Below are 22,113 nucleotides of genomic sequence, written 5' to 3'. Positions count from 1 at the left end.
AACGCTTGCGCCAGCGTCTTAGCATTGGGTAACCCAGGAAAGGGAATGAAATGTGCCATTTTGCTAAAACGGTCCACTACCACCAGAATCACAGTCTTCCCCGAGGAACGAGGCAGGTCCGTAATGAAGTCCATGGACAGATGCATCCAAGGACGGGAAGGAATGGGTAACGGGAGGAGAGAACCCGATGGCAGTGAATGAGGGACCTTGGTACGAGCGCAGGTCTCGCAGGCTGCCACAAAACCCTCAACCGTCTTACGAAGAGCCGGCCACCAGAATCTCTGAGCAATGAGATCCACTGTGGCTCTACTCCCCGGGTGCCCAGCAAGGACAGTATCGTGGTGCTCCTTAAAAACCTTGTGTCTAAAAGCAAGAGGCACAAACAACCTCCCAGGAGAACAAAGATCAGGAGCCTCTGCCTGGGCTGCCTGAACCTCTGCCTCCAAATCAGAATAAAGAGCAGAGACGACCACCCCTTCAGTCAAAATGGGACCCGGGTCTTCATAGTTCCCCCCTCCCGGAAAACAACGTGACAGGGCATCTGCCTTGACATTTTTAACCCCAGGGCGGAACGTAGCAACAAAATTAAACCTAGAAAAGAACAAAGACCATCTGGCCTGTCTCGGGTTCAGACGCTTGGCCGATTCCAAGTAGGCCAGATTCTTATGGTCGGTAATAGGGTGTCTGGCTCCCTCTAACCAATGGCGCCATTCCTCAAAAGCTAATTTGATGGCCAACAACTCCCTATCTCCCACATCGTAATTTCTCTCTGCAGAGGATAGTTTCCTTGAGAAAAAGGCACACAGTCGCCATTTGGCAGGAGAGGGACCCTGAGATAAGACCGCACCCACACCCAACTCAGAAGCATCCACCTCAACAATAAAAGGTAGAGAGACATCAGGTTGTACCAAAATGGAAGCGGAAGCAAAACTCTCTTTAATACTAGGCTTTAAGCGCATCTACCGACCACGAGGAAAAATCCACCCCCTTTTTAGTCACATCAGTGAGTGGCTTAACAACAGAGGAATAATTCAAAATGAACTTAATGTAATAATTGGCAAAACCCAAAAACCACATCAGCGCCTTCTGATTCTCAGGAAGCTCCCAATCAAGCACAGCGCGGACCTTCTCAGGGTCCATCCGAAAACCAGAAGCAGAGAGAAGAAAACCAAGAAATTGAATCTCCGGAACTGCAAACACACATTTTTCCAGTTAAGCGTATAATTTATTCTCCCGCAGAATCAGCAAGACCTGACATAGGTGGTCCCGATGAGTCTTGAAATCAGGAGAAAAAATCAAAATGTCATCTAGATACACCAGTACAAATTTCCCCATTAAATGATAAAAAATGCTGTTCACAAAATGTTGAAAGATGGCCGGAGCATTCATCAAACCAAAGGGCATAACCAAATTCTCGAAATGACCCTCAGGGGTATTGAAGGCCGTCTTCCATTCGTCCCCTTCCCTGACCCTGACTAGGTTGTATGCCCCTCTTAAATCCAACTTAGAAAAAACTTTAGCCCCAACAACCTGGTTAAACAGGTCCGGGATCAGAGGAAGCGGATATGGGTCACGAATCGTGATACGGTTCAGCTCCCTGAAATCCAGACAAGGTCTTAAAGAACCATCTTTTTTCTTAACAAAAAAAAAAACTGTGGCAACAGGTGACTTCGAGGGCCGGATGTGTCCCTTTCTCAGGCTTTCAGAGATATAAGTACAGCCAAAACCAGAAAACACTACTCTGTACTCCTTCTCCTTGACCTGTCCTCTGCCTTTGACACTGTCGACCACTCCAGATACAAACTCTCTCATCTCTTGGCATCACTGACCTGGCCCTCTCCTGGATCACATCATACCTCACAGAGCGGACATTTAGCGTATCCCACTCTCACACCACCTCCTCGTCTCATTGCCTCTCTGTTGGTGTCCCACAAGGCTCTGTCCTAGAACCCCTGCTCTACTTTATCTACACTTTTGGCCTGGAACAGCTCATAGAGTCCCATGGCTTTCAGTATCACTTTTATGCTGACAACACACAAATCTACCTTTCTGGCCCAGACATCACCACCCTACTATCTAGAATCCCACAATCCCTTTCTTCCATATCCTCCTCCTTCTCTCGCTTTCTAAAACTTAACATGGACAAAACAGAATTCATCATCTTTCCCCCATCCTGCTCACCCCCCCCCTCCTTCCGACCACACATTCAAGCCCTTTCCACTACCTGTCGCTGCCAACTTAAAAACATCTCCCGCATCCGCGCTTTCCTCAATTTTGAGTCTGTGAAAGTAATTGTACATGCCCTCATCATCTCCCGCCTAGACTACTGCAACATTCTCCTCTGTGGCCTTCCATCTAGCACTCTCGCACCCCTCCAATCTATCCTCAACTCTGCTGCACGACTGATCCACCTCTTACCCTGTTACTCCTCTGCCTCTCCCCTCTGCAAATCCCTTCACTGGCTCCCCATTGCCCAATGAATTCAGTTCAAAATACTAACAAATACATACAAGGCTGTGCACAACCTGTTCCATCCCTACATCTCTGAGCTACTTTCCTGATACATCCCCACACGCAATCGCTGATCCTCACAAGACCTCCTTCTCTCCTATCCTCCTATCACCTCTTCCCACAATCGCCTCCAAGATTTCTCCCGTGCATCCCCCATTCTCTGGAACTCGCTACCCAAACATATCAGACTCTTACCTACAGTGGAATCCTTTAAAGGGAACCTGTCACCTGGATTTTGTGTATAGAGCTGAGGACATGGGTTGCTAGATGGCCGCTAGCACATCCGCAATACCCAGTCCCCATAGCTCTGTGTGCTTTTATTGTGTAAAAAAAACAATTTGATACATATGCAAATTAACCTGAGATGAGTCCTGTACGTGAGATGAGTCAGGGCCATGACCAGCTTCACCCGCACCTACTGTGTCCTTCTCCCATACCATGTAGATTGTAAGCCCTCACGGGGAGGGCCCTCTCTCCTTCTGTACCAGTTTATACCTCGTCTTGTTCATGCTTAGTGCAATTGTCTGTATTATGTACTGTATGTATACCCCTTTTCATTTGCACAGCGCTATGGAATGAATGCTGCTTTAATAATAAATAATAACAATAATGGAGGTATTTGAGGATCATAACTGAGAAACACTGCTCTACATTGTCTCAGGTGAACTCAGGGTCATTCTGGCCCACCAGAGTACCAGACTATCGTCCAGTGGGCCCAGGCTCTCATAAAATAGTGGGCACCCAAGGTCCAGGAGAAAACAATCCATTTGGAGCTGCCTTTGGAGCCTTTGGGGTTGGACCCCCAGAATAATTTCCTCTAGTTGGCCCAAGGAACTCCCAGTCCAACATGAGCACATTAACTATTTTTTGTTCTCTATCTGTATTTTGTTATTTACAGTCATCAGGAATTGACTGGAAACTTAAAGTGGCCCTGGAAAAAATACTAAAACTGGCCATATGTTGTAGGTGGGTCCAAATTGAAAGAAGGTGGGGCCACACAAATAAGCAGGGAAAACAGAAGTAGGCAGCACTAGCAATACCGTAGTGCATCACAAAATACCACCTCAGCTGACTCAAATATCACAGTGCAGCACAAAATACTACCACCCCACTGCAGTATTCAACTGTATCACCATCCTAAAGACGGCAATACAGTTGAATTCAGGAGGGCGACCAGTGGCGTAACTAGAAATGACTGGGCCACACAGCAAATATTTGAACGGGGCCCCCCATGCAACTTCGCAACCCCTTCCTCTCATGAAATCCCCACTCCTGTGGCTAGTCTATATCGGTCTTTCAGACCAGGCCTGGCAGCCGCTCTGTCCATTTCCTACAGTGTCTCTGTCTATAATGCCCAGACAATAAAATATTTTAGTCCTCCTCCTGGGTGGGCCCCTTCTGAGTTTAGGCCCCAAAGCAGCCGCTTCCCCTGCTTCTCCTATAGATACGCCCCTGCCAGGAACATACAGTTGCAAGAAAAAGTATTTGAACCCTTTGGAATGATATGGATTTCTGCACAAATTGGTCATAAAATGTGATCTGATCTTCATCTAAGTCACAACAATAGACAATCACAGTCTGCTTAAACTAATAACACACAAAGAATTAAATGTTACCATGTTTTTATTGAACACACCATGTAAACATTCACAGTGCAGGTGGAAAAAGTTTGCAATTCTCAACACTTTTCAAAAGTGGTGAAAAAAAAGGTGCCGAGCTTCTGTGGCCCGCCGGATTGACTATAACTTATATCAGAAACTGGCATAAGTTATAGCTCAAGGTATACCAGCCCCTAGCTGGCACAGATTTGAGTTTTTGGTGCACAGATTGCCAGAGATATGCATAATTTATTAAGAGGTATCTGCCTCCTAATAAATTAGAAGCAGGAACATTCTGCCAGAGGCAGAAATAACAGCGCGCTACACCGGAGGACCTTTCTTGTGGCGTTCATGTGGCCTCCTGCAGTGTCCGGCTCTCAGTGCGGCAGCCTGGTCCCTCCTCCACGGTGTGGGGTTGAACTTCACTTCAGATATCAAATTGGATCGTGAACATCACAGGGACGTGCGACATGGTGGGGCAGTAAGTGTGCACACGCCTACACGAACTGACTGACAGGGTTCAGCCCCTGCAACTTCTGGGTCTCCAAATTGGGCACATGGCCTGAGCTTGCCCTTTACCCCTTGGAGGTGCCCTGCAGCCAGTGTATTGTCTGAACGTGTTTAGCACGACTGGAGGGGGTTATCACAGGTTATATTTCCCAATGTTTTGGGGTGTACCCTAATTTAAAAAAATAAAAATATATTTAAAACCAAAAAGCAGTGTAGGCTACCTCCTCCTCCTCCACCGCCGCTTCCACCTACACCGCCACATCCACCACCTCCTAAACCTCCTACTTCATATGGACCTCGTCCTCCTAGATAAGGATTATTATTTTTTATTTTTACATATTTTATGTTATTTAAAGTCATTTCCCCTATCCACATTTGTTTGCAGAGCACTTGCCATGCTCTTAACCACATTTTGATGCCATTTTCAGCCCTCTAGCCCTTTCCATTACATTTTTACAGCCATTTTAGTGCTCAAAAGTTCGGGTCCCCATTGACTTCAATGGGGTTCGGGGTCAAGTTCGGGTCAAGTTCGGGTCCCGAACTCTAACTTTTTTGTGAAGTTCTGCCGAACCCGACGAACCCTAACATCCAGGTGTCCGCTCAACTCTATATACTAGTTTTCACTTATATTTTTTCTATCTCTGGCCCTGACACACAGAAGGTATTGCACAGATGTCACAAGTCACTGCAGACACCCTCTATAGAAAAAGTATGGAAAGTATGGAAAAAATATAGTAGTTTTCACTTATATTTTTACTATCTCTGGCCCTGACACACAGAAGGTATTGCACAGATGTCACAAGTCACTGCAGACACCCTCTATAGAAAAAGTAGGGAAAAGTATGGAAAAATAATAATTGATGGCTATATTATATTGCTGCCACCACACACAATAGTCCTTAAAAGGACTTTTGGGTCTTTGAAACGTTTAAATCACACTCCCTTCACTATCTGTCCCTTCCTAAGTGCAGCTCTCCCTGACTAAAAATGAGCCGAACACGCACCATCGAGTGCTATATAGCACCCGATCACGTGTTCCAGCTAGCCAATCACTGTAATGCCAGTAACCAACAAGGCTACGGCATTACAGTGCGACACATATCGTCATGTAGCCCTAGCATTAAAGGGGCAGGGCGCTGTGGAGGTCACTGTTAAATGAGCGGGTACTGTGGAGGTCACTGTTAAAAAGGCGGGCACTGTGGAGGTCACTGTTAATGGGGCGGGCACTGTGGAGGTCGCTGTTAAAGGGGGGTAATGTGGAGGTCACTGTTAAAGGGGCGGGCACTGTGGAGGTCACTGTTAAAGGGGTGGACACTGTGGAGGTCACTGTTAAAAGGGCGGACACTGTGGATGTCACTGTTAAAGGGGCGGGCACCGTGGAGGTCACTCTAAAATGGGCGGGCACTGTCGATGTCACTTAAACGGGCGTGCACTGTGGAGGTCACTGTGAAAAGGGCGTGCACTGTGGAGGTCACTGTTAAAGGAGTGGGCACTGTGGAGGTCACTGTTAAAGGGGCGGACACTGTGGAGGTCAGTGTTAAGGGGGCAGGGGCCACTATTAAAATGGCAACTGCTGTGGAGGTCACTGTTATGGAGGATACTGTCGATATCTTTTAACGACACACAGAAACATTAAATGAAATAGATTAAATATACCCATGCGAAGCCGGGTCCTTCTGCTAGTATATATATATATACAGTACAGACCAAAAGTTTGGACACACCTTCTCATTCAAAGAGTTTTCTTTATTTTCATGACTATGAAAATTGTAGATTCACACTGAAGGCATCAAAACTATGAATTAACACATGTGGAATTATATACATAACAAACAAGTGTGAAACAACAGAAAATATGTCATATTCTAGGTTCTTCAAAGTAGCCACCTTTTGCTTTGATTACTGCTTTGCACACTCTTGGCATTCTCTTGATGAGCTTCAAGAGGTAGTCCCCTGAAATGGTTTTCACTTCACAGGTGTGCCCTGTCAGGTTTAATAAGTGGGATTTCTTGCCTTATAAATGGGGTTGGGACCATCAGTTGCGTTGAGGAGAAGTCAGGTGGATACACAGCTGATAGTCCTACTGAATAGACTGTTAGAATTTGTATTATGGCAAGAAAAAAGCAGCTAAGTAAAGAAAGATGAGTGGCCATCATTACTTTAAGAAATGAAGGCCAGTCAGTCAGCCGAAAAATTGGGAAAACTTTGAAAGTAAGGGCTATTTGACCATGAAGGAAAGTGATGGGGTGCTGCGCCAGATGACCTGGCCTCCACAGTCACCGGACCTGAACCCAATCGAGATGGTTTGGGGTGAGCTGGACCGCAGAGTGAAGGCAAAAGGGCCAACAAGTGCTAAGCATCTCTGAGAACTCCTTCAAGACTGTTGGAAGACCATTTCAGGGAACTACCTCTTGAAGCTCATCAAGAGAATGCCAAGAGTGTGCGAAGCAGGAATCAAAGCTAAAGGTGGCTACTTTGAAGAACCTAGAATATGACATATTTTCAGTTGTTTCACACTTGTTTGTTATGTATATAATTCCACATGTGTTAATTCATAGTTTTGATGCCTTCATAGTCATGAAAATAAAGAAAACTCTTTGAATGAGAAGGTGTGTCCAAACTTTTGGTCTGTACTGTATATATATACTAGCTAAAGGACCCGGCTTCGCTCGGGTATATTTAACCTATTTCATTTAATGTTTGTGTGTGTCGTTAAAAGATATCAACACTATCCACTATAAAAGTGACATCTATAGCACACCGCCCCCAAAATAGTGACCTCCACAGCCCCCCACCCCTTAACACTGACCCCCCCATAGTGCCCCGTCCCTTAAAATTGGACCTCCATAGCAGCCCACCCCCTTAACTTTGAGCAGCCTTCCACTTTAATAGTGACTTTCACAGCATACCACCCCCTTGACAGTGACCTCCACAGGGGCCCGCCCCCTTAACAGTGGCCTTTACTGGATTGGGGGCGTGTCCTTTTGAACAGCTCACGCTAAGACAGCAGCATTGTACTCCCTCCCACCTCTGCAGCTGACAGAAGTAGATTTTTACCTCCATTTTTTCAATTCCCGTCGGCTGAGTAGTGGGAGGGGGCGTAGCCTAACTGGATCAGGGGCATGTCCTTTTGAACAGGTCACTCTAAGACAGCAGCACTGTTCTGTCTGAGTGTGAGCTGCAGGGAGAAAGTCACCCTCCCTCCCACCCCTGCAGCTGACAGAAGTTGATTTTTACCTTCATTTTTTCAATCCCCGTTGGCTCAGGAGTTGGATGGGGCGTGGTCTAATCCAATCTGGGTGTGGCTTATCGGGACTTATAAGTTTATTTTTAACTTCATTTTTTCAATCTCAGTCGGCTGAGGAGTGTGAGGGGGCGTGGCCTAACCATATCAGGGCGTGTCCTTTTGAACAGCTTACTCTAAGACAGCAGCTCTGTGCTGTCTGAGTGTATGCTGCAGGGAGAAAGTCACCCTCCCTCCCACCCCTGCAGCTGACAGAATTTGATTTTTAACTTCATTTTTTTCAATCCCCGACTTTTCAGGAGTGGGAGTGGACGTAGCCTAACCAGATAATGGGCGTGGCTTAGCAGGACCTGGGGGCGGGATTTTAAGTCTTTTGAGGGTGGGCACATTGTGGCAGGGGGCATGTCTGGGCTCCTTTCTGCAAGAGTAACTCCCTCTGGGCACCTTACTGGCTCATTTACATACCAAATAAATTTGATTTTCAGAGGATAAAAACACCTATCGCTGGAACAAAGGCACATCTTGAAATAAGGTACTAAGTGCTGTTAGGCCATGGCTTTACTTCAATAGCAACTATCCTTGTGAGAGATTTCCTTTAAAGCTCTCCTACAGCAGTGAAGATAAATGTCTGGGTTGTTATGGAAACCTGGAGTAAAACTGTGTATGTGGAGGCTGGAGGACCTGCGAGCTTCTATTGGCTGATAATGATCATGTGACCAAGCTTCTATTGGCTAATGCATTTTTTGGGAATATCTCAGGAACGGTACGTCCTAGAGAGCTGGTCTAAAACCTTCCCGGACACCTGATGTACCTGTGTGCCAAATATCCGTGATTGTAAATGTGACGGTGCGGATTCCTTTAGTGGACATACACATACACTCAGCTTTATATATTAGATATATATATATATACAGTGGGGGAAATAATTATTTGACCCCTCACTGATTTTGTAAGTTTGTCCAATGACAAAGAAATGAAAAGTCTCAGAACAGTATCATTTCAATGGTAGGTTTATTGTAACAGTGGCAGATAGCACATCAAAAGGAAAATCGAAAAAATAACTTTAAATAAAAGATAGCAACTGATTTGCATTTCATTGAGTGAAATAAGTATTTGAACCCCTACCAACCATTAAGAGTTCTGGCTCCCACAGAGTGGTTAGACACTTCTACTCAATTAGTCACCCTCATTAAGGACACCTGTCTTAACTAGTCACCTGTATAAAAGACACCTGTCCACAGAATCAATCAATCAAGCAGACTCCAAACTCTCCAACATGGGAAAGACCAAAGAGCTGTCCAAGGATGTCAGAGACAAAATTGTAGACCTGCACAAGGCTGGAATGGGCTACAAAACCATTAGCAAGAAGCTGGGAGAGAAGGTGACAACTGTTGGTGCGATTGTTCGAAAATGGAAGGAGCACAAAATGACCATCAATCGACCTCGCTCTGGGGCTCCACGCAAGATCTCACCTCGTGGGGTGTCAATGGTTCTGAGAAAGGTGAAAAAGCATCCTAGAACTACACGGGAGGAGTTAGTTAATGACCTCAAATTAGCAGGGACCACAGTCACCAAGAAAACCATTGGAAACACATTACACCGCAATGGATTAAAATCCTGCAGGGCTCGCAAGGTCCCCCTGCTCAGGAAGGCACATGTGCAGGCCCGTCTGAAGTTTACCAATGAACACCTGAATGATTCAGAGAGTGACTGGGAGAAGGTGCTGTGGTCTGATGAGACCAAAATAGAGCTCTTTGGCATTAACTCAACTCGCTGTGTTTGGAGGAAGAAAAATGCTGCCTATGACCCCCAAAACACCGTCCCCACCGTCAAGCATGGGGGTGGAAACATTTTGCTTTGGGGGTGTTTTTCTGCTAAGGGCACAGGACAACTTATTCGCATAAACGGGAAAATGGACGGAGCCATGTATCGTGAAATCCTGAGCGACAACCTCCTTCCCTCTGCCAGGAAACTGAAAATGGGTCGTGGATGGGTGTTCCAGCACGACAATGACCCAAAACATACAGCAAAGGCAACAAAGGAGTGGCTCAAGAAGAAGCACATTAAGGTCATGGAGTGGCCTAGTCAGTCTCCGGACCTTAATCCAATCGAAAACCTATGGAGGGAGCTCAAGCTCAGAGTTGCACAGAGACAGCCTCGAAACCTTAGGGATTTAGAGATGATCTGCAAAGAGGAGTGGACCAACATTCCTCCTAAAATGTGCGCAAACTTGGTCATCAATTACAAGAAACGTTTGACCTCTGTGCTTGCAAACAAGGGTTTTTCCACCAAGTATTAAGTCTTTTTTTGTTAGAGGGTTCAAATACTTATTTCACTCAATGAAATGCAAATCAGTTGCTATCTTTTATTTAAAGTTATTTTTTCGATTTTCCTTTTGATGTGCTATCTGCCACTGTTACAATAAACCTACCATTGAAATGATACTGTTCTGAGACTTTTCATTTCTTTGTCATTGGACAAACTTACAAAATCAGTGAGGGGTCAAATAATTATTTCCCCCACTGTATATACACACACACACACACACACACACCAGCACAACCACTAACTCCCTGTCTCCCTGCTACACCTACATCACACACTATAACCAGACATCCAGCACACTAGTGTGTCCCCCTCCCCCTCTTCAGCTCACAGTGTAAGCAACTACATAACGGTCATATAGAATGTGCTGATTGTGAGCTTACACACTACCTTGAAGGCCAGGGCTCTCCAGGTCAGTGGTCGGGAGGTTAGAGCAGTGAAGCGCTGCTAACCTTGCCGGGCTGCTCTCTCACACACTGCTCTGCTGCTGTAACGATAATAGGCAGGTGAAGCAGCAGAGCACAGCAGATAAGAGGATTTGTCAGGTGGCTGCAGGAGCAAGGGAGACAGTCGATTGGAAAGGGGGCAGGGCCAATCAGCCTGCCTGGGCCCCTCAAACTCCCGGGCCCCATAGCAACTGCGTGGTTTGCCGCTATGGGCGATAAATAGTGTGTCTTCTGACTGGTTCATGAATTACTACATAATAATACATAACATATTTAATGTTTTCTGCTGCAGCATAAACTTATAATCAGCCTATAGGCTCGGGTACACAGCACAGCTACCTGTGGAGTCCCTATGGCTCTGTAATATGAGCTACATGCACTCTGTGTGCTACTTTATATGGTGCCTTCACATGGAACAATATCACAGAGATATTCTATGCTCCTTGATGAGCGTATCACCATAATATGGTATCTGGTGGAGTATGCCATGAGGCTTGTTCCATTGAATTCATTCAAAATACAACAGAAAAACTCCCTATGTATGACATTGGAGGCCTACTGGGGTACATATTAAGTCCTACAGGTGCTGTATGATGGCAATATATCTGTGTGCATAAGCCCTCTTAAGTAATCAGTCCTTAAAGAACCTAGCCCAGCTATGTTTTTTTTTTTTTACTGTACAGTCTCCATAGGCCTAAAGGGGTTTGCCTCCTTTTGGGTGTGTGTTGGCAAACCCCTTCACGTGGTCAGACCTACAAAGCCAAGCATAGTTACCTGCTCCCCAGCATTGAATCCCAGCCCCTTCATTCGCCTACCTGGGCTGCCTCACTTTGAAGCTGCTGCAGCCAATTTCAGCGCTAACCGGCCTCCTTTTCATCACATGACCAACTGACATGACACAAGGGGAGCAAATTACCACTGCAGCCAGTGTGTCAAAACAGATGTTTACAGTGAGGGACCTGAGAGAGGCAGCCTTGACTGGGAAGCGAAAGACCCAGGACCCAGCTGGGGGGAGATGGTAAGTATGCCTCCCTTTGCTGGTCTTTCCAAGAAGTAGGGTTTATAAAAAAAAATAAAACAGAAGGAAGCCACCCCAATTGAATAAGCTAATTTAAACATATTATTAATCAGGGATCCAGAAATGAAGCTTTGATGAAAATTTTATATGAATGGAAGATTGGTGGTATTACACTCAAGGTGGTATCAAGAGGTAGAGTGAAAATATTAGGAATGCTTTACAGAAACATTCATTTTAGCTCAATAGACTTAGAAATCACAAGGACATTTCTTCTCTGGTTATTTCTTGAGTTGCCCTTATTGGAGGCTTTCGAAATATTGTTTAATCTCCTTAAACAATGCCTCAACTTGTTTATGCAATTCTTTGCCATCTGGAAGCTTGTCTGCTAAGTGTTCCTTGACCTTCTCCACGTTCTTCGCTACACCTTCCTTCAGCTCCTTTGCGTCCTTCTGTAATTCATCTTTGATTTTTTCGTTATATCTCTCATATTCTGCATGTAAATCATTCATATAGGGTTGCAGTTTGACACGCAGGCTGTCTATATCAGCACGCACGTTGTCCCGACCCTTTTCTGCAATACTTTCAAGATTTTCAAAGAAATGTGACACAGACTTACTTATTCCAGTTACCATGTCAGATCCAACTGGCACTGTTTCTTTTACAAATTTCTTTAAATGCTCGACTAACTTATCATCGAACTCGTTCAAAATCGGGAGCACGTCCTTTCTAAACACTGGGAGCTCCTCAGTAAGCTTCTCATCGAATCTTTTCCATACTTCTTCAAAGTACCTTTCCAGAGCTTTCTCTAGCTTTTTGGAATGTATCTTTGCAGCTTCCCACTTCTCTTCAATATGATATCTGAGAATGAAAATGTAATGAAATTTCTAAATATTAGAAATTGCAGATGAGTTTAGCTCTATGTGCATTGACTTTTGTGACAGAAGGTGTCTTGGAGTACCACAACAACTACTTCACCCCTTATTGTTATGCCTTAAGACTCCAAACAACCTACAAAGCATTGATCTTTAAAACGTTTATGAGCAGGAATTACAGATCCCATAATTAATGGACAACTAAGCAAGATCTCTAACTTTCTACAATCTCCAACATTTATTATCTGAAAATTAGATTTTTTTAAAAATTTAATTTATCCACAACAATCCACCAAGGCAAAATCACAAATCTAGAAATTTGGATCTTATTTTACACAATGTCATAAGTGAGAAATAACATTCTTTTTTTTTTTTACATAAATTTGAGCAACATTTCTTACTCCTTTTTAATCGCTTGGAAATCCAGGCTTTCGAAAATACTTGTTATGATTGAAACCCCATGTTCAATAGCTTTCTCTATAGTTTGTTCTTCGGTAGGTTCATCTTGTTGCCAAAAGTAGCGCCCCTGTGCTCCTGCAAGACAAAGAATGTCATAAGAAAGCCTGGCTGGATGGAAAGCTTTCCAGAAAAGGTTAGTGTCATGGCACAATATGACAATCAGAAATGAATGTTATCATTGTTACGGTCCAATCGCAGCAGAGCGCATCACAGCCAGGGAGGAAAAACAGGGCACAGCCAGGGAGAAGGAGACGCCCCCTGAAAAAAGCTGCTGTCTCCTCCTCCCTGTAACGATGGTCAGTATTAACATACTGGGCGTAAAAAACTGCAGGGGGGATACAGCGGGGCGTGCAAGGAGTATTTGGAAAAAAGAACAAGGATGACAGCATCAGCGAAGGGTACCCCGCAAGTAAAGGTACTTAATTAAACCCAAAAAAATTTCATGAAGGGTCCTTTTTAAGGTGGATTTACACAGAAAGACGAGCAGCAGATTCTCAGGAAGGAAATACTCCTTCCCGACAGTCGGCTGCTCGTCCACCTACACAGTATGAGCACGAGCAGTTGCTATTGCGATCACTCGTCCTCATACAGCTGCATTGTCTCTGGACAACAGATCGCTGTTTAGACCGCACGAACCGCTGCCCAGAAACGATAATTTATGTGCCTGCTCTAACAATCATTTCACCCGATGAATGAGCCTTTCGCTCGTTCATCGGGTGATCGGCTGCCCATTTAGATGGGCAGATTATCGGGAACGAGCTTTCACAGGAATCTTCATTTCCAAAAATCTTCCCTATTATTTGCCAATTTGATCTCCCTTTAGATAACATCTATCTATGCAGGAGGTCTTATCATTTGTATCTTAAAGGGGTTGGCCACCCTAAGTATCAAAAATCCAAAGTGCCGTAGACAATAGCCAAAACCATGAAGTATTTATAGCACGTGACATGTACTGGCTATATGTCCTTTTTCTAACCTGTTCACCATGACAGGCCTCCCTGGAATAGCTCCCTCAGACCGGCTGTGTGGGAGGAGCAGCTGTAAAGTGAAAGTCTGAATCCCAGCATGCATTGCAGCAAGCATGTTCAGAGGAGCAGTCACATGACATCCCCGCCCACCTGTGTTTCCATAGAGACAAGAGCCCCTCAGATAATATCAATACCTCAGTCATCAGTGAATAACTGCTGTACAGACATAGCAATAGGAAGTACACCCCAGTCCCAGCAGCACACAGGAATATGATGCTAATGTATCATACATATGTTACTGGGGGGGAGGGGAGGGGGCCCTGTTCATAAACTTGCTGTGGGGCCTAGTCATTTCTAGTTGCACCATCGGATTTAAGCCATGAACAGAATAAATAGAAGGGGAGATTTATCATTTCCCTTGTTTCTGAAAAGTGGTGTTTAAAAGTTGCAAACTATGTGTTTGTGACTTTTTAACTGTGCCTGTAAAAAAAAAAAAAAGAAAAAAAAAAAGGGCATGACAATGGCATGGAGGGGGCATGACCGGTCGCTCGAACAAATTTATGTTAATTTTCGCCCCGTTTTCTGACACAAATGAAGCCAGAAATCCACAGCAGCTCTGAGCTGTCATAGATTTCTATTTAGGTGCATGGACGGCCATAGGAGGGGGCTGTTGAGCGGGGGGACAGATCTTTGTTGCACAAGAGCTCTGATGAATAAATTTGTACAAATCGATTTGCTCACATAGCGAGGAGCCTCCTGTCTGTCATCACACGGCTAAGGCTACTTTCACACTAGTATTAGCAGGATTCGTGCTAACGCTAGCCCACGAGTGCCGTCGGAAGTCCGCTCCGGCCCCATTCACATTCACTGATGCCCAGCACGCTGCGTTTTTTGTCCGGCCGCCTCTCGGCATGTTTGCCGTGCTGCGGCCGCATCTCCGACCTGTCCCTATTAAAATGGATGGTGCCGGAGCGGACTTCCGGAGGCACTCGTGGGCTACCGTTAGCACGGATCACTGTATACAGTGTACAGGGGGTCACAGATCTCTATTTGCAGTGGTGGGGGTCACATATCACCATATACAGAGTGCAGGAAGGAGAGGGCACACATTTATAGATGGTGAGACCAGTGACTGCTGCTGATATCACTGACCTCAGCCATACTGACAGCTAACAAGGGGTTAAAGCTCATGAACTGTTGGTCTGGCTGTAATATCATGTCTGTGATAAGAACACAGTGCAGAGGGACCATAAACAGGACAGACACTGGGATTGCTCACAGTATGTGGTCCACAGCGCTTCCCTGGCTCTGCTACATCCTCACATGTACAGTGGAAACAGAGCGGGCATAGCCTGTAGTCAGATCAGCCATCACAGCTTCCCCTCAGTCTCCCTAACAAGTGTCCCTGCTAAGCCCCTGCCAGCCCTGCACAGCCAGGAGTGCCAGTCACAGAAGGAAAGCACCTCTGATACAAGCAGGGTGCTTTAGGACCCAGACAGCAGCACACTCCTTCAGGCATGGACGAGGTAGCTCATCCATGGCACTTGCAGGGATGGGCCAGTCAGGCAGCTGTGAGAGCAGGACAGGAGGGGGCGTGGTGAAAGCAGGACAGGAGGGGGCGTGGTGAAAGCAGGACAGGAGGGGGCGTGGTGAAAGCAGGACAGGAGGGGGCGTGGTGAAAGCAGGACAGGAGGGGGCGTGGTGAAAGCAGGACAGGAGCAGGCGTGGTGAAAGCAGGACAGGAGGGGGCGTGGTGAGAGCAGGACAGAGGGGGCATGGTGAGAGCAGGACAGGAGGGGGCGTGGTGAGAGCAGGACAGGAGGGGGCGTGGTGAGAGCAGGACAGGAGGGGGCGTGGTGAGAGCAGGACAGGAGGGGGCGTGGTGAGAGCAGGACAGGAGGGGGCGTGGTGAGAGCAGGACAGGAGGGGGCGTGGTGAGAGCAGGACAGGAGGAGGCGTGGTGAGAGCAGGACAGGAGGGGGTGAGGTGAGAGCAGGACAGGAGGGGGTGAGGTGAGAGCAGGACAGGAGGGGGCGAGGTGAGAGCAGGACAGGAGGGGGCGTGGCTGCCAATAGCAAGGAAACCAGGCAGATCTGCTTAAAGGGAATCTGTCACCTGGAAAAAAAAAAAGCTATTTGATACATACAGTACAGACCAAAAGTTTGGACACACCTTCTCATTCAAAGAGTTTTCTTTATTTTCATGACTATGAAGGCATCAAAACTATGAATTAACACATGTGGAATTATATACATAACAAACAAGTGTGAAACAACTGAAAATATGTCCTATTCTAGGTTCTTCAAAGTAGCCACCTTTTGCTTTGATTACTGCTTTGCACACTCTTGGCATTCTCTTGATGAGCTTCAAGAGGTAGTCCTCTGAAATGGTCTTCCAACAGTCTTGAAGGAGTTCCCAGAGATGCTTAGCACTTGTTGGCCCTTTTGTCTTCACTCTGCGGTCCAGCTCACCCCAAACCATCTCGATTGGGTTCAGGTCCGGAGACTGTGGAGGCCAGGTCATCTGGCGCAGCACCCCATCACTCTCCTTCATGGTCAAATAGCTCTTACTTTTAAAGTTTTCCCAATTTTTCGGCTGACTGACTGACCTTAATTTCTTAAAGTAATGATGGCCACTCATTTTTCTTTACTTAGCTGCTTTTTTCTTGCCATAATACAAATTCTAACAGTCTATTCAGTAGGACTATCAGCTGTGTATCCACCTGACTTCTCCTCAACGCAACTGATGGTCCCAACCCCATTTATAAGGCAAGAAATCCCACTTATTAAACCTGACAGGGCACACCTGTGAAGTGAAAACCATTTCAGGGGACTACCTCTTGAAGCTCCTCAAGAGAATGCCAAGAGTGTACAAAGCAGTAATCAAAGCAAAAGGTGGCTACTTTGAAGAACCTAGAATATGACATATTTTCAGTTGTTTCACACTTGTTTGTTATGTATATAATTCCACATGTGTTAATTCATAGTTTTGATGCCTTCAGTGTGAATCTACAATTTTCATAGTCATGAAAATAAAGAAAACTCTTTGAATGAGGTGTGTCCAAACTTTTGGTCTGTACTGTATGCAAATTAACCTGAGATGAGTCAGAGCTTGAAAATATGACTCTTCTCTGGTCACACAAGTAAGATATGACTCTTTAATGTTAATTTGCATAAAAGCCGGGAAGTAAAAAAATGCATAATACTTATTGAATTCGTCTGCAAATGAAATTAAAAGTGTCATTTATATGTTTAGGGTAACACAATGAACATTTAGAAACGCTCAGTGAGGGTAGCATAGTAGAGGTGACAGGTTCCCTTTAAGAAGATATATTATATTAGTAAGTGTAATATCTCCCCACATTCTTTATAGTTTTAATAAGTGCAAACAGAGTGGCTAACCCCTTAAACTACTATAGAAGGACAATAATTTGTATTTAATTTTCAGTGGCATAGTGTTGTCTATGGGCTCATACACATGACCGTATGTATTTTGCGGTCCACAAAAAAAACAGATCCACAAAAAATACGGATGACATCCTTGTGCATTCCGTATTTTGCGGAACGGAACAGCTGGCCCCTAATAGAAGAGTCCTAGTCTTGTCCATAATGCAGACAATAATAGGACATGTTTTATTTTTTTGCGGAATGGAAATATGGACAAACGGAAACGTAATGCACATGGAGTAACTTCTATTTTTTGCGGACCCATTGAAATGAATGGCTCCGCATACGGTCCACAAAAAAAAAAAAATGGAACGGACACGGAAAGAAAATAAGTTTGTGTGCATGAGACCTAAATGAAAAAGAGAAACTGCCAAAAATTCTTACAAAATTTGTTTTCTATGAATAATGAGTTTTAGAAAATACCAATTTCTGATGAAAGTGTCACTTTAAGCCAGGTTCACATGAGAGTAATTTTGGCTGAATATAAGCCTGGGTGCTGGTCTAAAGACTCGAGCTGACAACATTATAATGTAGAGCCTTATGATGCTGTCAAGTTGGGTGATTATACTTATGGTCGGGGCAGGACCAAGAAGTGCCCGTATTAGACTCATTTGAAACTGGCCTTATTGAGACAGACTGATCTTCATAAGTACACATTTAGGCCTCTTGCACACGAACCTTGCCGTATTGCGGACCGCATTTGCGGATCCGCAATACACGGGTGCCGTTCCGTGGGCATTCCGCATCATGGATGCGAACCCATTCACTAGAATGGATCCGCAAATCCGGAGATGTGGAATGGTGCGGAATGGAAGCACGGAACAGAACCCTACGGAAACACTACAGAGTGCTTCCATGGGGTTTCATCCTGTACTTCCGTTCCGCAAAAAGATAGAACATGTCCTATCTTTTTATGGAATGGCCGTATCGCGGACCCATTAAAGTGAATGGGTCCGTGATCCGCTGCGGCTGCCCCACGGATGGAGTTCGTGCATTGCGGCCCGCATTTTGCGGGTCGCAGCATGACCTTGGGGCGCACACGTTCGTGTGCAAGAGGCCTTAAAGGGTTTAACCCAATCAGAGAACTCCATCTCTGAATCAAGCTTTGGGTACGGATGATGAAACCCCCAATGAGTATTTGTTATCAGCAGTTAAAAATACGGTCCAGTCTAACATTTTACCTCCAAGGATAATGTGGTATTACATGGCACCAATGCTAATAAATGGCTGATCACCATATAATACAGGACATATAGACATTGGGATTATCCCTTTATCCAATACAAAAAACAGCAGTCAATGGTTACAAAAAGGCCTTGAGAACATCAGTAGATATAAAGCCAAAGATAATTTTCCCCTAGTATTATTGACCATACAGAGGATAGTCATCATACCTGTAAAGAAGAGCAAGGCTACAGATAGTAGCAAAATTTTCATGCTTAGGCAGACGCTTCAATACGCCACATAAGCAACCTGTAATAGACAAAAAAAGATGATGACATTTAAATGATCTTTCCCATTTTAGAAAGTGAGGTCAGATCTAGGATATGCCATCACTTTATGACTGGTGGAGGTCTGACATCCAATCCTGAGAATGAAGTGGTGCAGCACTTCCCGTTCTAAGATTTCCATGCACAAAGGCTCTCCGGGCCACCTGGTTGTACAGAGAAGAGCAGCCGACTCCATTCACTTGCACATTGAGAGGCTTGGGGGTCACTAAGCACAGAAAACCATGAAGGGGACGTAATGTTAAATTACCGCTGCAGCCCTTCATTCCTAGAGGTTTAACCACAACCGATCATACAGTGATGGCATATCCTACCGAGTTAAAGGAAAATTCAGTTCATGAATGAAGTAATAACCTTGCCTTTGAACCTACATGTACACATATGCAATTTGTTGTCTTATTATATCCAATATCACGGTACTAACAGATCAAAAACAGGGGCTAATCTGCCATCAAACCCACCGACTACAGCAAGAGGTACAAATCTTTATACTAATAAAGAAATGAAATAATAAATTCTATTAAAAGAACAATTCACTTCTTTCACCATTCCCCTAGTCTAGTCATTTATGGAGACCCCCAAAAAGATCATATTCATATAAATGGGTAACTTACAAGTTTAAGGAATTCAGGATGCCGTGTGAATGTGGCTGCACACTGACTGGCTTATATATAGTGATTTCACCACCCACTGCTGGGCACCGACCCAATCAGATTATAAGACACGTTTAACACAAAGTTCAAAAATACGAACAAAATAGTACACAATTACAGATTTAAGATTAAAAAGTAGGACGGGGCAGAAGCAGAACCCATGGGGTAACCTTAGAACATTACCTGATGTGCCCCAGAGGGCAGCATTCTGTCCAATTTCCCATGTCCCATGTCCAATTTCCCATGTCCCATGTCTCCACATAGTATAGTGCCCCCTTATGTGCCTACACACAATATAAACCCCTTTTATGTACCTTCACACAGTATAATGTCACCTTATGTGCACCCACTACATATAATGCCCCCTTATGTGCCTACACACAGTATAATGCCCCTTATGTGCTCACAGACAATATAATTCCCCTTTATGCACCTCCACACAGTATAATGCCCCCTTATGTGCTACCGCAATACATTATGATGCCCTGTGATGTGCCCCTTACACAGTATAGTATCCACTGCTGTGTGATTTATAAATGTAAATATGCTCTGATCCAACTGGCAGATATGTGCAGCAGGCATGATGATTGCCTGCCAGCACCACTCTGCCAGTCACAGTGAGAAGCTGATAGCTTCCTGCTTCACCATTGTATTCAACCGTATATGCATCCTGAGGATATGGATGCATCTAAAAGCTGGCGCTGCCAGGAAGCAGCAGGGTACCCCAGATACCTGCGCCCCCACATAATTGCATAGGTTGCGTATTGGCCAAATCCACCACTAAATGTGCCACCACTAGTGGGAGCTTGATAGTGTTTGTAACGGATCTCCTGCCACCCCGACCGGGTACCTCCGTCGATGGATGCTCCTAGTGCTTCCCGAGAACTCCAAGCACTCCACTTGACACCGTAAGCACTGCAGACCCCACGAACCGCCGAAGCTTGGTTGAGGTCTCGCCGTCTCCTACCCACCCTGGACCTACGACAAGGCTCCAGGCTCCAGTGGGTGAACCTCTCCTAAATCCAGAGAGCAGGAACAGCTCTTACAAGAGCTAAGAGTTATAGCCAGGGGCGTATACAGCGTATAGCAATCCCCATACACATGAGACGAGGCTCTATGTTGAATGTAAAACCGGAACTCTTTATTGAACACACAGCATCGACTTATATACACATGACATACTGAGGACATGCAGCCAATCCTGTACAGTTTAAACACAAAAAATAACCCTATTCAACAAACACAATGGCATTGTCTGTGACGCAATTAACAAACACACTGGCATTGTCTTTGACGCAATCAACAATGAACATGTAAACAGACATCTTCACCCCCTCCATAATGAATGAATGGGAAGAGGAGACACATGTGATGGGATTATCTCCTGAGTGTATCATAGGAGTCGGCTGCTATTATAATCAACTATCTAAATCCCATCACTAACACAATCAGTGGGAGTCTCAGTGCAGAGTTAACCCTTTTTGTGTTGCTGAATGCACACCATGCCTTTTTAATAGGCAATAGGAAATATGTGGCATATAAATTACACACATAAATCAGGGTTCATAGCTCCTTGTAACCCCAAAAGGTCTTAAGGGGTCTCCATAGTTCTCGGTCCATAGTCTGTAGGAAGGAGGCTGGCCCTCAGGCTTCTCCAGCAGCCCCAGTGACGGTTCAGTCTGTCATAGTGTTATACACTGAACTCAGTAATAATCCAGTATACAACTAGCTCCTAAGCCCCTTTTAGTGTCATCTCTAGATGAAAATAGTTCTAAATTAGCCTAAATCTTTGGAGTGGTGAGGGTCATAGATGGTGGGTCTCAAAATGATAAAGCTCATTAAATGGAGTCTGTCACCAGGAAATTCACTGATAAACCAGGCACACCGGGGAAGATTTACTAATAGTGTCGTATTTTGCACTAAAATATGAATCACTCACAGTCTTAATATTAGAACAAAATTGATATTCTGGTGCTTGGACCTTTGTAAATTTGTAAAATGTGATCATGCACCAAAAAAAAACGGTCTAAATTTACACCACCTAAGGGATGGCGTAGTTCCAAATTTTGGCATATTGTTGGAGCACAGAGGTGTATTTAGACCACGCCCGTTCCCCACAAAGTAATTTAGGCCATGCCCCTTCCCCACAAAGTCATGCCCCCTTCTCGTGAAGCCACGCATCCCTGGTGGACAAGGCATAAAATGCTGAGAACAGATTGTAAAACAGTAAAAGTAAATTTGATGCAAACCATGCACTTACTGATTGCTACATTCTGGAGTAAACTAATTTTAGTCCATATGCAAATTAGCAGTTAAGTGAACCAAAGGCGGGCCTAAATCACTCTGTGCACCCCTGCACCACCTACTTCCTCTGCTAGCCCTTCTCGCTTCTTCTTAATGGACATGATCAGGCTAATATGCAGTAACCTGGCCCTGCCAATCAAGAAGGCCAACCAGCGATGAGACATGCCCCTATCAGACGTTTATGGCGTATTTTATAGATAGGCTGTAAATTGTACCAAATGGGAATACCCATTTAAAGCTAGCTCCACACA

At 44.9% G+C, this 22,113-nt stretch overlaps 1 protein-coding gene across 1 annotated transcript; it reads right to left on the bottom strand.

Annotated features, from left to right (window-relative positions):
• Positions 1 to 11,778: 11,778 nt before the first annotated feature.
• On the bottom strand, positions 11,779 to 19,594 carry LOC120996251 (apolipoprotein A-I-like). Its single transcript, XM_040426048.1, has 4 exons — positions 19,520 to 19,594; positions 18,792 to 18,870; positions 12,926 to 13,058; positions 11,779 to 12,510 (listed from the first exon to the last, which is right to left on the bottom strand). Exons 2-4 carry the CDS (start codon positions 18,832 to 18,834, stop codon positions 11,949 to 11,951), a joined length of 738 nt encoding a protein of 245 aa, XP_040281982.1. The 5' UTR covers positions 18,835 to 18,870; positions 19,520 to 19,594; the 3' UTR covers positions 11,779 to 11,948.
• Positions 19,595 to 22,113: the final 2,519 nt, after the last annotated feature.

The sequence above is a fragment of the Bufo bufo genome, chromosome 1 (genome assembly GCF_905171765.1).
Source record: "Bufo bufo chromosome 1, aBufBuf1.1, whole genome shotgun sequence".
In the NCBI taxonomy this organism is placed as follows: Eukaryota; Metazoa; Chordata; class Amphibia; order Anura; family Bufonidae; genus Bufo; species Bufo bufo.
The sequence above is the reverse complement of the archived record's forward strand: the minus strand, read 5'-3'. Positions and strand labels throughout refer to the sequence as shown.